General features: G+C 52.4%; 1 protein-coding gene and 1 pseudogene across 1 annotated transcript; both read right to left on the bottom strand.

Annotated features, from left to right (window-relative positions):
* Nucleotides 1–2,057: 2,057 nt before the first annotated feature.
* Nucleotides 2,058–2,722, bottom strand: Gm13413 (annotated as a pseudogene).
* A 3,299-nt stretch (nucleotides 2,723–6,021) lies between these two features.
* Nucleotides 6,022–12,872, bottom strand: Ptges2 (prostaglandin E synthase 2). Its single transcript, NM_133783.2, has 7 exons — nucleotides 12,212–12,872; nucleotides 11,027–11,224; nucleotides 8,654–8,712; nucleotides 8,210–8,359; nucleotides 7,684–7,884; nucleotides 7,158–7,275; nucleotides 6,022–6,586 (listed from the first exon to the last, which is right to left on the bottom strand). The coding sequence occupies exons 1-7, from the start codon at nucleotides 12,485–12,487 to the stop codon at nucleotides 6,434–6,436; spliced, it is 1,155 nt and encodes a 384-aa protein (NP_598544.2). The 5' UTR covers nucleotides 12,488–12,872; the 3' UTR covers nucleotides 6,022–6,433.
* Between the last annotated feature and the right edge of the window lie 1,481 nt (nucleotides 12,873–14,353).

Here is a 14,353-nt window from a genome sequence, read left to right as displayed (position 1 = left end):
GAACCTTTCTTACAGTCCGGAAAGGGAAGGCCATGTCTCAGTTCACACAGAGGGGAGAGTGGTGGCCTGTGCCCTGCTGTCCCCGATCCAGATCGCACTGGTCCGAGTGGATTGGAATGTAGGGAAAAGGTAGAAGGGGAGGGACCTTCTTGGTGGACCTAACTGCCCAGGTGGACCTTGGTCCTTGCACCCAAGGGCCAGCCAGCCCAGCGTGGCCACAGTTGGTCTGGGCTGGATGAGAGCTGCTGATGGCAGTGCAGAAGTAAACCTGAGGCTGCGCTGCTGGCCTCCTCGGTCCTTCTGTGGGGGCCATCAGCCTGGGCCTGCTGGACAGAGTCCCCAAGCACAGGACCAGACAGGAGAGCATCCCAGTGAAATGAGATATTGCCTCTTTCTTTCTTTCTTTCTTTCTTTCTTTCTTTCTTTCTTTCTTTCTTTCTTTCTTTCTTTCTCTCTTTCTCTCTTTCTCTCTTTCTCTCTTTCTCTCTTTCTCTCTTTCTCTCTTTCTCTCTTTCTCTCTTTCTCTCTTTCTCTCTTTCTCTCTTTCTCTCTTTCTCTCTTTCTCTCTTTCTCTCTTTCTCTCTTTCTCTCTTTCTCTCTTTCTCTCTTTCTCTCTTTCTCTCTTTCTCTCTTTCTCTCTTCTCTCTCTCTCTCTCTCTCTCTCTCTCTTTTTTTGGAGTTTTTCAAGACAGGGTTTTTCTGTGTATCCCTGGCTGTCCTGGAACTCACTTTGTAGACCAGACTGGCCTTGAACTCAGATATCCGCCTGCCTCTGCCTCCCAAGTGCTGGGATTAAAGGCGTGCACCACCACGTCCGGCTGTTCTTGCCATTTTCTGTCACTGTGAGGCCAGCCTGTGGTCCTGGAGGGAGCTTTCTCTCTCCTAGCACTTGCTGAGGCTGATGGAGAGGGCACCAGTGTGGGTATCTGCCTCCCTGTACCTTTACAGACGGAGACACAAGAGATCTCGTTCTTTCTCCGTGCCAAGTCCCCCATTCATTTCTCTTTCCTACCCACCCTCTACTGGGGGCATCTCTGTTTGCCTCTCAGGGCTGCTCCTACCAGGAACCACAAACTCAGTGACTCTGAACATGCCAGTTTCTGGAGGCCTGAAGTCCAAAGTCAGTAACACTGCCTAGAGTAAATGTGTCAGCCGGTCTGGCTCCTCCTGTATGGTTTGTCTTCTAGCTTCTGGAAGCTTTTGTGCTCTATGACTTGTGACCCTTTCTGACTCCCCAGCCACTGTGCTTCCACACAGAGATACAGCCTGACTCTGATCCTGTCTCTGTCTATTTGCTTTATATTTCTAATGTAGCTCAGGCTGCCCTCAAACTCACCTTGTAGAGGAAGAAGATGACCTTGAACTTCTGATCTTCCTGGGTTTTACTTCCTGGTGTTCTGGGTTTACAGTTTTGTGACACACTACCTGGCATTCTGCCTGCCTCTCTTGATTGCTTTTAGAGCCTGCCTAGACAAATCTCTCCATCTCGAAGTCAGCAGTTTGATCCCACCTAGAAATTCCCTTCAGGACATCAAGTGCAACATGTTCTGGGGATGACGAGCTTTGAGTCAGCTCAAAGGGGATCCTACATAGGGATCCCACAGCGTGTAACCACACACTAATAACCCTAGCACTCGGGACGCTGTAAAGCAAAGTATGTATGAGGCCAGCGGAGCTACACACTGAGTTCCAGATCTTGTCTCAAAAGACAAACAGAAAGGTACTCATTCTCTGGTACCACCAAGCATGCCCACCCACCGAAACCCTTCCTATTGGGTTAAAAACAGTAGAAGTGATGTCCAGGGAACATGGCGCACTGGAGAACCAGACAATTGGTTGGCTCTGTGGTTAACACAAGACTGCTCTTACAGAAGACCCAGGTTCAGTTTTCAGCACCCATGTCAGGGAGCTTACAATGACACTCTCCAGCTCCTGGGTGTGTGTGTGTGTGCAACGGATGCTCCTTGCCTCCATACGCATGCGCACACACACTCGCACAAGCACGTGCACATGTATGTGCTCAATACTTTAAGATAGTTCTTCTAAATATTTTTTGACTGTCCTAAATTGTTTATTGGATATGAATTTTACAAATATCATGTGTATTAGCGGTAATGGTGGAGCTGGAGAGTATTGCGCCTTCTCCAGGCTGCACGGTGGGAACCACCAATAGTGTGGTGGAACTTGTGGCCCTTTCCAAGGCCACAGCTCTTTCGGCCAGCAGATGTCAGCCCACGCATCTCTGTGTTTGTGGACTGGTTTGGTGATCCACTGGGTGTCAGGATTTCTTCTGATAGCTTTATGGAACGGATCAATGAGGATAACCTCAAAAAATTTATATGTGGAATATTCACCAACCCAGTAGGAATTCAGGACTCTCAAAGCCCCACAATGACGCCCAGCTCTCCTCAGCAACAGACTGAAGGCTTCGGACAAATTTCAGCTGGTTAACACCATGGTGGACAGGCTTGCCATAAGTTGCACCCTTAGGAACTGGGCGTTTACGACCACCACGGCGGACATGAATCCTGTAAATGACATAGCTTTGCTTAGCCTTGTACCCCAGTCTTTGAGCTTTATCAGGCCGGGTGGGGCGGGGAGCCCTGTGCAACTGGCGGTATTGCCAGCAGCGGACCCTCAGAAGAAAGCGCATCACATAGGACTGCTTCTTTCTCCATAGCTCCAGGATGTATTTGTATGCACCCATCTTGGCTCACCTGATGGCTGCCGCCAGAGGAAAGCATCTTCTAAATATTTTTAAGTGGAAATTTGACAAAAACAGGAAAAATCCCTTAGCCCTCCCTGGGGGCTCTCTCTCTCTCTCTCTCTCTCTCTCTCTCTCTCTCTCTCTCTCTCTACCATGAAGGAAGTATCTCGTTCTCAGGATTCTCCAGGATTTTCCGGTGTCCTTGACTCAGTGCTGAGAAACATAATGTCTTAGTCAGGGTTTTATTGCTGTGACAAAACACCATGACCAAAAAGCAAGTTGGGGAGGAAAGGGTTTATTTGGCTTACACTTCCATACTGCTGTTCATCACCAAAGGAAGTCAGGACAGGAACTCAAGGAGCAAGAATCTGGAGTGGGAATGTGGAGCAGGAGCTGATGCAGAGGCCATGGAGGGATGTTACTGGCTTGCTCAACCTGCTTTCTTATAGAACTCAGGTCCACCAGCCCAGGGGTGACATCACCCACGACGGGCTGGGCCTCCCATATTGGTCACTAATTGAGAAAATACCTTACAGCTAGATCTCATGGAGGCATTTCCTCAAGGGAGGCTCCTTTCTCTGCAATGACTCCAGCTTGTGCCTAAGTGACACACAAAACCATCCAGTACACACAGGGATGTTATTCTGAGGCAGAGAGCTGATGTCACTGATTATACACAAGCCTGCAGCATCTTCCAAACACCTCTGGACCCCAACCTCACCAACCCCACAGATGCTCACTGATGCCAGTTCCCCGGAGGAATGAGGCTTGCCCAAGGTCGCAACCAAGAGAGGACAGAGGCCCAAACTCTGCTCAGCCAAGACTATGGGCAACATGATGTACATCTATAATCCCAACGCTTAGGAGATTGGAGGAGGTACAAGTTCGAGGTCATCCCAGGTTATATGGCAGGTTCCAGCCCAGCCTGGGCTACAGAGAGCTTTCTCAAAAGCAGACCACAGGAGACTTAGAGTGAACATGACAGAGACCAGGCACTGGTCCCTGGGACAGTTCTGACCCCTGTGAAATGTGATTTTTCCTACTTATCTCCAAATGCTTAAATGCTGGAGCTATCAGCCCAGACATCTATTTGGACAATGAAGATCACCTAACCAAACCTGAAATTGGCCACAAGGTGGCAGCACCATGTTCCTTCCATCTCCTGAAGGCTTTGTAGGCTCTCTAGTGCCTCCTGGTGGCTGTGGGAAGCACGCTAAAAGAAGAAAGGTAAGCTTGCTAGGCCTAGTGAGTGTGGCCACTTCAGTCTTTCTCCATTAAAGTCATAGGAAGCCAGTCTGGCTAGCATGGTCCTTGGGGTTTTCATCACCGGCCAGCCAGTGCAGTCTTCTTCCACCTACAGCAACCTCTGGGGAAAACACTCAGGTTTGATTCCCCTGGCTCCACCAGCCCTTCTGCTCTCTGTGGAATGCAGAGGCAGAAGAAAACACGAACATCATGTCTGTGGAGATGAGGAGAGAGGGTATGTCTGATACCTGAGACACAACCTACCTGCTTCCTAAATCAGATGACCTCAAGGGGAAGCCAAGGCGAAACACAACTCAGATGACTTCAAGGGGGAGCCAAGGCGAGACACAACTGATCCAGTGCAGGAGCATGGAGAACACAGGCTACCAGCAGTGGGATTTCCCGGGCTATGGGCTATGGTGTCCTAGTGAGGAGACATCTCACCACAATATGTGTGTGGTGGTTCGTATATTAGCAGGTGTGGCCCTGTTGGAGTAGGTGTGTCACTGTGGGCATGCCCTTTAAGACCCTCATCCTAGCTGCCTGGAAGGCAGTATTCTGCTAGCAGCTTTCAGATGAAGATGAAAGACTTTCATCTCCCAGATGAGTCTCCTCTCAGTTCCTCCTGCTCCACGCCTGCCTGGAGGTTGCCATGTTCCTGCCTTGATGATAATGGACTCAGTGCTGTACCTATAAGCCAGCTCCAATTAAATGTTGTCCTCATGAGAGTTGTCTCCGTCATGGTGTCTGTTCACAGCAGTGAAATCATTACTAAGGCAATGTGTATACCAGCTGCTTCCTTGGGTACAGTGGGATTGAGGGGTGAGTCGGCCTCCTCGAGGTACCAGGGAACAGCAGTTGACAGAGCCTTGAGAGGGGACATGGAGGCTGGGAACAGGGATGCTGCTGTTCAGGCTCTGCTTCCCTACCTGTAGCAGCAGATCACCTGCAACTGCAACCTCACAACCTGTGAATTCTGAGGATACCTCATCTGCATAAGAATGAAATTCAAGTGCTGCTGGACATGACCTTTTAAGGGGAGAGGGAGTTTAACACGGCCATTGGACTACATGACCTCCTCCGGGGGGCAATGGTGGGGGTACAGGCTAAGTGCTGGGACATGCAGGCTTGGGGTTTGGCTATGCTCTACCCCAATCTTGCTCCTCTGCCCCTCCCTACCACCCCATGGCTTTGCAACCCACAGAATGCAAGGATGGAGAGATGAAGGTTTGTTGGCTCACAACCATCTTAACTCCAGTCTTAGGGGATCTGAAGATTTCTTCCAACTCCACAGGCACCAGGCATATACATGGTGCAGACACGTATGCAAGCAAAAACCCGTACACATTAAAAAAACAAAACAAGATTCTACGGACTGTCCCAACCTGGGTCGACCACAGGCTGCCTGAGGGACCCTCAGCAGTATCTCTGGGGCACAGCCCCTAATTGTACAGCAGAGGTTTATATACCTGGCCTTGTTGGGCCTGGTGTCCTAATGTGGACTTGACCTGTACCCATCCCCCAACCTCCTCATCCCACGGTGACATCGTTGGGTGTTTTGTATTTTGAAGCTGGCCTCAAGCTCAATATGAATGAAGGTGATTTAGAACTTCTGATCTTCCTGCCTCCTGCCAGGATCACTAAGTGCGCATTACCACACCCTGCATAAATGACAGCCCGGGTGGAAACCAGGGCTTTATATGTGCTGAGACAGCATGCTACCCACTGAGCTGCGCCTGCAGACCCACTCTGTCTTTGGGAGACAGGGTCTCATGCCGCAACCCCAGACTAAACCCCTACTCCCACCTCAGGTTGTGGGGATTACAAGCGTGTGCTCCCATACCCAATTTCCCCACAACTTTCTCAGAGGCAGGACTATCAATGTACCCATTTGACAGATGGAGGCTTGGACAGGAACATCACTGCCCAGAGCGCCATGGTCAGTGGGGAACATAATCAGACTAACACCAAATCCTGGTGATGTTCAGTGGGCACCAACTCCACGGCAGAGGCACCAGGGCTAATACAGCCTGCCGTGGCAGCGCCAGCAGCACCATTGTCAGACCAGAGGGGGTGGCAGACCTCTCCTTTATTACAAATACAATAGTCCCAGGGGCACCTTCGAAGAGCTGAAACCTGGAGGCATGTGGGCGGGGCTTTGTTAACACACTGCCTTCCCCTCCTCCAGGGCAGGAGCCAGTCTGATCCCTGTCAACAAGGGACTGGGCCCTAGCAGAGTTGAAAAGGAGTCCCTGTTAGGGGACCAGGCCTCTGAACTGGGGTTGAAGGGTAGGCCTTTGAGACCCCAGACCCTTTACCCACAGAACAGCTGTAAGTTTGGGCCTTGTCCTCAGCGTCAAGGGCCCTAGAAATGTCCAGTATCAGAAGCAGAGAACTGGGGGCTAGGTGGACCAGAGACAAAATGACTCTGCCCTCTGTGAGCACAGCCAGGGGCTGGTCCAGGTCTTGTGTCCCTAGCAACTAGTCTTTGCAGCTAGGGTTGACATGATGCACCGAGGGGGCTTCTTCAATGGCCCGCTCCATCCGCAGGTACCAAGGCTGGATGTGTGAGTGTCGCATCAGGTCGTCGAAGGCCTCCAGACCCTCCATCACTCGCAGCACACCATACACTGCCTAGGGAGGGATCAAGGACCAGTCACTGCACTGGGGCCGTGGGGGCACCAAGGCCTCAGATGAGGCATCCACACTGCCTGGCTGCTGCCAGTTGTGTAGGATTTTGAAGAGGAGATATCTCGGCATTTGGTCAGACCAAGGCTAACTTACAAGACTGCTCAGGGATAGGGTCTAACACCAGGCCAGTGAGACTTGCAGGTTAAGGCCTAGAGCCCATGCATGCAGCGACTGAGCTAGGACATTGGACAGGAAGCCTAGGCCATGCCACTCCAACTTAGGCCCCTGGATCCTGCCCAGCCTGAACCTTCCTTCAAGAGCCTTGCAGGTATGAGAACCATGGAAGCTGTTTGCTTTTGCTTTTCCCCTGACAACACACACGCATGCACACACACACACACACACACACACACACACACACACACACACACACACACACACACACACACACACACGGAAAACAGACACAGTTCCTTTGGGGAGCAGGGAGCTGCAAAAGGCGGGCCTTCCCCGGGCTTTCCCTTCCCCACTGTCCCTACCCAAAGGCAGGTCACTCTTTCACCATCAGACGTACCAGGTCAGCAAGGTTAGGCTTCTGACCCCCCATGAATGGCCGGTCTTTACCCACGGCTGTCACCCACTTGTTGGCTGCTTCATAGAGGTCTACCCGTACATCATCCTGCAGGTGGTGCCTGGGTAGAGAGAACGGTTGGGTCAGGGGACTCCTTCCCAGGCCCGCATGAGCACAGCCTCCTCTGCATAAAGCAGAAAGACAGGGTGACTGGGGTGGCCCTAGGTGAGGGGACGGTCCCTACATCACTGAGTAAATGACCCTCGAGTGATAGTGTGTGGCTCAAGATGAAAAGGGACCCTGACAAGGAGACAGAAGTAGAGGGCACAGGGTAAGGCCATGGCTCTGACCCCAAAGCCTGGGCTAGGGACTGATCAGCCGAGCTGGGTCCCAGGCCTGGCTTCTCTTCTCTAGGCTCAGTTTCCCTTTCCCCTCCTGAGGGGTTTGATGGACGCTACCCAGAGGCCATGCCAGGCCTGGGGAGAACGGGCCCTCTGCTGTGTATGCATACCACTGCACGAGCCATCACCTGCTTTTGAGGCGCTTGCTGATGAGGTACATGGCAGCCGCGCCCACATACTTGGCCATGGCAGCCTCCACAGCCCCAAACTTGCCCTCACGGACAATGTAGTCGAAGGAAGCCAAGGCCTCAGCGGGTGTTCGGTACACGTTGGGAGAGATGAGATGCACCAGCCAGTCATCCGCCCACTGCCGCCACTTCATCTCCTCCCTGCAGATGCAGGACACAGAGAGTGTTGCTCTGTCCCTGAGCCAGGGCCAGAGCTCTGCCCCAACACTCAGTCTTCCACAGGCTTCCTAACCCTGAGACCCTTCAATACAATGCCTCATGTTGTGGGGCCCCCAACCATACAGTTATGTCATTGCTACTTCATAACTGAAATTTTGCTACTGTTGTGAATATGTAATAAACATCCAATATGCAAGGTGTTTGATATGCAGCCCTTGTAAAAGGTTCTTTTGGCCCCAGAGCACCCGACTCTGCCTGGTCCACCCCACCCCTCATTGCAGCTCCATGCAGACGCAGATCCACTCACGTCCTGGCTTCCTTCCCGCCATACATCTGCTGGGCCTCCTTCTCGTCCAGCATGAGCCAGTACTTGTTGCAAAACTCGGTCACCTCCTTGCCCTGGTCATTCATGGCCTTCATGGGTGGGTAATAAGTGATGACCTCTTCCAGGGGCTGCCTTCAGGGGAAGGCTACAGCTTCAGCCTGACTCCGTCCTCCTGCCCTCCCCCCCACCCCCAGCCTACCAACCCAGCCCAACCCAGCCTGACTCAGTCACAGCCCTCCTAAGAGGCCTCACTAGCTGCAAAAGGGGGTAGGTTAGACAGGAGGAAGGCTTTCCGGTTAGGAGGAGATGCAGGAGCTATGGAAGGCAGGCACTGGAGTAGGATACCTTTGGTCTCTTCTAGCAATGTCTACAGCAGCCCCACCCTTAGATAAGGCCCAGCGGGGGGGCCTCCCAGGAGTGACTTACCCTGAAACCAGGTAGGTCTTGAGGGCACTAATGATGACAGAGGAGTCATTGAGCTGTTGCTGAAAGAGAAAAAAACAACTGTCTTTTGTGATGCTGGGACAGAACCTGGAGCCTCAGGCCTAAGAGACAAGCCCTGTATAAGCCACAACCTTGCCCAAAAGACAGGTTTGGATCGGAGGCTCTGGCTAGTATGGAAGGACTGGGATTCCTTAAACAATAACAGCACTCAAGGTCCTTGAACCTGAGCACTGTTGATCTATCACAGAGGTACCCCAAAACTCATGTCCTGAGCTCACTACTCCCCATTCTAGAGCCCTCTTTTGGAATAATGGTGACCAAGTATGGCTATTGTATGTACGACTGGGAGAGCCTGGCATTTGACCCTAATCCTAGTCACTTGGCCTCTTGGCACTGAAGAACCAAAGGACCGAAGGACCAAAGGCTCTACACAGGGTACTAAGCCCAGGGGCAGGATTTTATCTTTACTGTCCCTATAGCCCAAAGTGGGGATCCTATGGACTAATTAAGAAACTAGCCCAGGGGCCACGCAGTGGTGGCACACGCCTTTAATCCCAGCACTAGGGACACAGAGGTAGAGGATCTCTAAGGATCTCTAAGTTCAAGACCAAGCCTGGTCTACAAGGTGAGTTCCAGGACAGCCAGGGTTGCTACCCTATTTTGAAAAACCAAAAACTAAAATAAACAATCAAAAAACACTCATGAACTGTGGTGCCTCATGTATGCCCACAGACACAGGGTAAATAGTAAATAAACAAAAATGTAATTTAAAATTTTTTGAGACAGTCTTTTTTTTTTTTTTTTTTTTTTTTGGTTTTTCGAGACAGGGTTTCTCTGTGTAGCTCTGGCTGTCCTGGAACTCACTCTGTAGACCAGGCTGGCCTCGAACTCAGAAATCCACCTGCCTCTGCCTCCCAAATTCTGGGATTAAAGGCGTGTGCCACCACTGCCCGGTGAGACAGTCTTATTATGTAGCTCAGGTTGGCCTGAACACCCAGAGATCTGCCTGTTTCTGCCTCAGAGATGCAGGGAGTAAAGACATGCATCATCATGCCTAAAGCAGCCTTTTCTTTTGTTTTTCAAATTACATTTTATTTTCTGTGTGAATGACAGCGGTGGCACAGTTGGTATCCTTCTACCAGAGTCCTGGGACTTAAACTCAGGTCACCAGGTTTGGCAGCAGGCGCCTTGACCCAAAGCCATCTCTGCAGCTCAGCCCTTAATTAAAAATTTAACAAAGAAACAACCAGGGCATAGTGACAGGCTTTTGATCCTAGCACTAAGGAGGGACAGGGACTCTGTGAGTTCAAGGCCACTCTGATCTACATGGATGGTTCCAGATCAGCCAGGGACCCTGTCTCAAAAATCACATGGAGTTTCAGAACAAGGAGCACACAATGAGCCTCTGTCTCAAAAAAACCAAAGCAAATGTACAAACAAACCCAACACTGAGCATGGCAGCGTATGCTCACACATAACCCCAGCACGCAAGAGACACGAGGATTCTGAGTTCTAGGCCACCTTAGGCAACATAACAAGACTCTATCCAAAACAAAACAGAACAGCAGCCCAGAGAGGTAAAAACAGCACAGGACTGGTATGCCGGCTAGCCTCCTGTCAACTGACACACGCCACAGTTATCTGAAAGGAGGGAACTTCAGCTGAGAAAAAGACTCCGGAAGATCAGGCTGTAGTCATTTTCTTAGTTAGAGATTGATGGAGGCGGGCCCAGCCCATTGTGGGTGGTGCCATCCCTGGGCTGGGGTCCTGGGTTCTATAAGAAAGCAGGCTGGGCAAGCCACAGGGAGCAAGCCAGAAAGCAGCACTCCTCCGTGGCCTCTGCAGCAGTTCCTGCCTCTGGGTTCCTACCCTGCATGAATTTCTGCCCTCAATGCTTTTGAATTGGAAGTGTAAGCTAAACCCTTTCCTCTCCAACTTGCTTTTGGTCATGGCATTTCATCACGGCAATAAAAATCTGTATTTAGACAGCTACTGAGTGGCCGAGCCACACCTCAGACCCCAACTACAAACACAGTTTGTTCATCTTCAGTGCATCCCCAAGACTCAGCCAACAGGGAAGGAAAAGGCACTAAATGTATTTTAGAGTTGTTGCTGTGCCTGAAACCTGCCATGCTGCCCAGACTAGCATCAGACTCAAGGGTTACCAGAACAACGGACTGCAGGCTTGCACCGCCCACCCCACACTTCTGAACCATTTTCCACCCAGCTCTTCTCCCTGCTCACCGTGGAAACCCAGGAATCACAAGTTCTATTAGAGTATAAAGCAAGATCAGATTTAGGGTGACTCCTAGATCACTGGGGACAGAAAGGAGGCATGAGATCCCCAAAGCTCACCAAGCTGTCTCCTTCCTGGGCCACCAAGATGGGCACTTTCCTGTAGGAGGAGAATTTGATCTCAGTCCTTCTCACGGGATTCACCTCCACCACCTGATAGGGCAGGGAGTGGAAGTCGAGGAAGGCACGGACTTTGCTGCAGAAGGGACATGTCTTGTACTGGTACAGGGTCAGCTGCAGGCTGTTCGACAGGGGCAGCTGGGGGAAGAGAAAAACAATGGGGCTTGTAACACCTGGGGTCCCAGAACTCTTGCTCCACACCCGCCTCAGGCAAACCTTTCTTCAGGAAGTCCTCTAAGGTGACCCTGAAAAGAGAGTGAGGAAAGGTGGGCAAGGGGCTCAGAGAGTGACAGACAGCCTACCTGCAAGTGCCCAACAAGTATACCGCAGGGCCAGGAGGCTCTAACACTGTGTGTGTGTGGGGGGGGGGGGGGGTCCCTGCGCCCCTTCGAGCGAGTTCATCTTTCTCCTGTCCCAAAGGGGACAGAAGACAGTCCTAGGGTGTGTCTTCCTCCAGCTTAATAGTCCTTAAGGTCTCCTCCACTCCCACCCCTTACCCCTAACTTCTCCAACTCTTTCTGAGTAACTGGCAGAGCTGACCAACTGGCCAGGCAGCACTGGCCAGAAGTGAGATCTACCTCAGATCTCCAAACGAAGAGGGAGGAGGCTGCATTTAGCTCCTCTGCAGGGAAGCCTTCAGGTGAGCTTGCTACAATTGCAGCCCCCCTCCCCTCAGTCTTCAGATGGAAATCGGTTGGGCAGAGAAGAGAGCAGTGAACCGCAGGGACTCCGCGCCAGTTCCAGTTCCTGGGTGCAGGAAAGGAGCATGGGAGGCAGGGCGGAGAAGGGCTAAAGACTGCAACTCATGAAAGGTCTACAGGGCTGCCGAGCCACGGTGGGCTGGAGCACGCCTCCAGTTCTGAGTCTGAAGTCAGGGTCACTCGTTCCATAAAGATTACTCCCGGTGCCACACACACGCCCCTAAATCACAATACAGACCATGGCATGCGATACATACAGCTCTAAGTCGTGGGCGATAGCACCACCCTCCTCGCACTCTTAAGGCCAAGACACTCGCCCAAGGTCACAAGCGGGCGAAAGAGGCCTCTCCTGACCCTGCGGCTTCTCAGCAGTTCGGGGCTAATCCCGGCTCCCCGTCAGCAGTCCGTGCCAGCCAAGTCTTACCTGCGCAGCCGAGCGCTCCGCGCGGAGGTCCTGGGAACGCTGGTGCCACCGCACGGTGTGGTACAGCCCCAGCGCGCCGCCCAGGGCCAGCGCCGCCGCCCCCAGCAACCGCGGGCTCCCCTTGCGGACCGCGGCGCCCCGGCTTCCGGCAGCCACCCTGGTGAAGCCAGCCCGGCTCTGTGCCGAGAGCGGCTGCCAGGGTCGTGTGAGCAGCCCCTCAGTCAGGGCGCACCGGCTAGAGACAAGCACCCACGAAAGGCGCGCCGCCTGGGCCATGTTCGCTCTGCCGGCGCTGCGGGCGAGCGCGCAAAACCAAAATGGCCCAACCAGGGCGGCTCTAGGATTCCTTAAAGGGACAGTACCGGGCCTGCGTGTTGCCTAGGGTAACGATGACGCCAAGTAGGACCAGAGTCCTTGAGGGATCTGAGAGCGCATGCCTGTCTGAGAGGCAGAAGCACACCCCAGGGGCTTAGGAAGTGGCTTGGCGTCGCTGTCTTCTGAGGGTACAATGATGACCTGTAACTCGTGGTCGGGCGTTTCCACATCGTGCATCTACGATGGCAGGGAGAACATTGGTCTTCCGACCCATTCACTCCCCAGAAAAGGTCCGACGCGGTCTCCAGTGGGTGGCTGCATTGTCTCAGACTCTCTCTGCCCTCCCGCAATGCTGTACTCTGCTGCTATGATGCGAACCATAAACTTTTCTCAAATCCAGCGGGGGGCCTTGGAAACCACGTGTCGCGGAAATGGCCCACGCTAAGTGGCCGGCTTGGCAGCCCGAAGACCTCTCAGGCCTGAATGGGAATGAGCGAAGGTTCCCAGGACACCCCAGGCCTTTGCGAATTTACTTGTCTTAACGGAGCGCCCGACCTCCACTGCCTAGGCTTCTCCGCGGACAGCCCTGACTTGACCCCGCCCCGAAGCCGAAAGAGGGCGGGGCCTTATAGTGGGCGTGGAATCGAGAGGGAGAGGTGGGGTTCCTTGGCGAGCGGGTATGGAGTTGTAGGGGAATGGCTGTTCCAGAGTCTGATCTGGGTACGATCCACCGCCTTCGCTTTCTCCCGGGCCTGGCAGCGCCAGAGCCCACAATACCCAGACGCATCTGGAACCTGCGCATGCAGGCCTAGGAGAGCGAAAAAGGCTAGGTGGCCCCAACGTATTTTTCTGTGAAAACCTAGCTGGGAAGAGAAAAATGGGCTTAAAAGGCACGGAGGATTCCAGCTCAAACACAGCCTTCTAAGTAGGGCAGGAGTTGTCCCGGAACAGTCCTGGGGCTAGCCAGAACGGCATCCTGGAACAAATGCCTGAAACCTGTACTAGAGAACAGTACCTACCAATCTTATTATACTGTTGGGGAAAATGAGGCTGTTGAAGCCCCCAAACTGAACAAAACTTCAGAAAGGTGGCGCTGCAGCCTGGGCTGAGAGGCCCCACTGCCTGTCACACTTCTCGGTTTCTGATAAGTTCACCTCCCCTCCTCACCTACGTCTCCTGTCTCCCTATGACTTCTGATCCTAGTGTGCTTCAACCAAGGACCCAGCAAATAAGGACGGTTTTCCCTCGTGGCCAGGGAAAACTATCCCCAATGTAACCACATTAGGATATCTGTGGCCCTCAAAATCTATAAACTGAAACTAAGGAGTGGAGTGATCATAATAATAATTGAGTCATTTAGGAAATGATTAGATCAGTTTGCAAGAATGGAATGGGTGCCGGGCGTGGTGGCACACGCCTTTAATCCCAGCACTTGGGAGGCAGAGGCAGGCAGATTTCTGAGTTCGAGGCCAGCCTGGTCTACAAAGTGAGTTCCAGGACAGCCAGAGCTATATAGAGAAACCCTGTCTCGAAAAAAAAAAAAAAAAAAAAAAAAAGAATGGAATGGGTGCCAGGCATGGTGGTGCACGCCCTTAATCCCAGCACTTGGGAGGCAGAGACAGGTGGATTTCTGAGTTCGAGGCCAGCTTGGTCTACAGAGTGAGTTCCAGAACAGCCAGGGGTAAACAGAGAAACCCTGTCTCAAAAAAAGAAGAAGAAAAAAAGAGAGAGAGAGAGAGAGAATGGAATGGGTACACTGTTACAAACCAGACTGTCTGCCCTTGTCTGTCTTCTGAAATGTAGGCGTCCTTCGGGGTGTCAACTGTG

The sequence above is a fragment of the Mus musculus genome, chromosome 2 (genome assembly GCF_000001635.26).
Source record: "Mus musculus strain C57BL/6J chromosome 2, GRCm38.p6 C57BL/6J".
Classification (NCBI taxonomy): Eukaryota; Metazoa; Chordata; class Mammalia; order Rodentia; family Muridae; genus Mus; species Mus musculus.
Note: the sequence above shows the minus strand (reverse complement) of the source record. Positions and strands in the feature narration are given on the sequence as shown.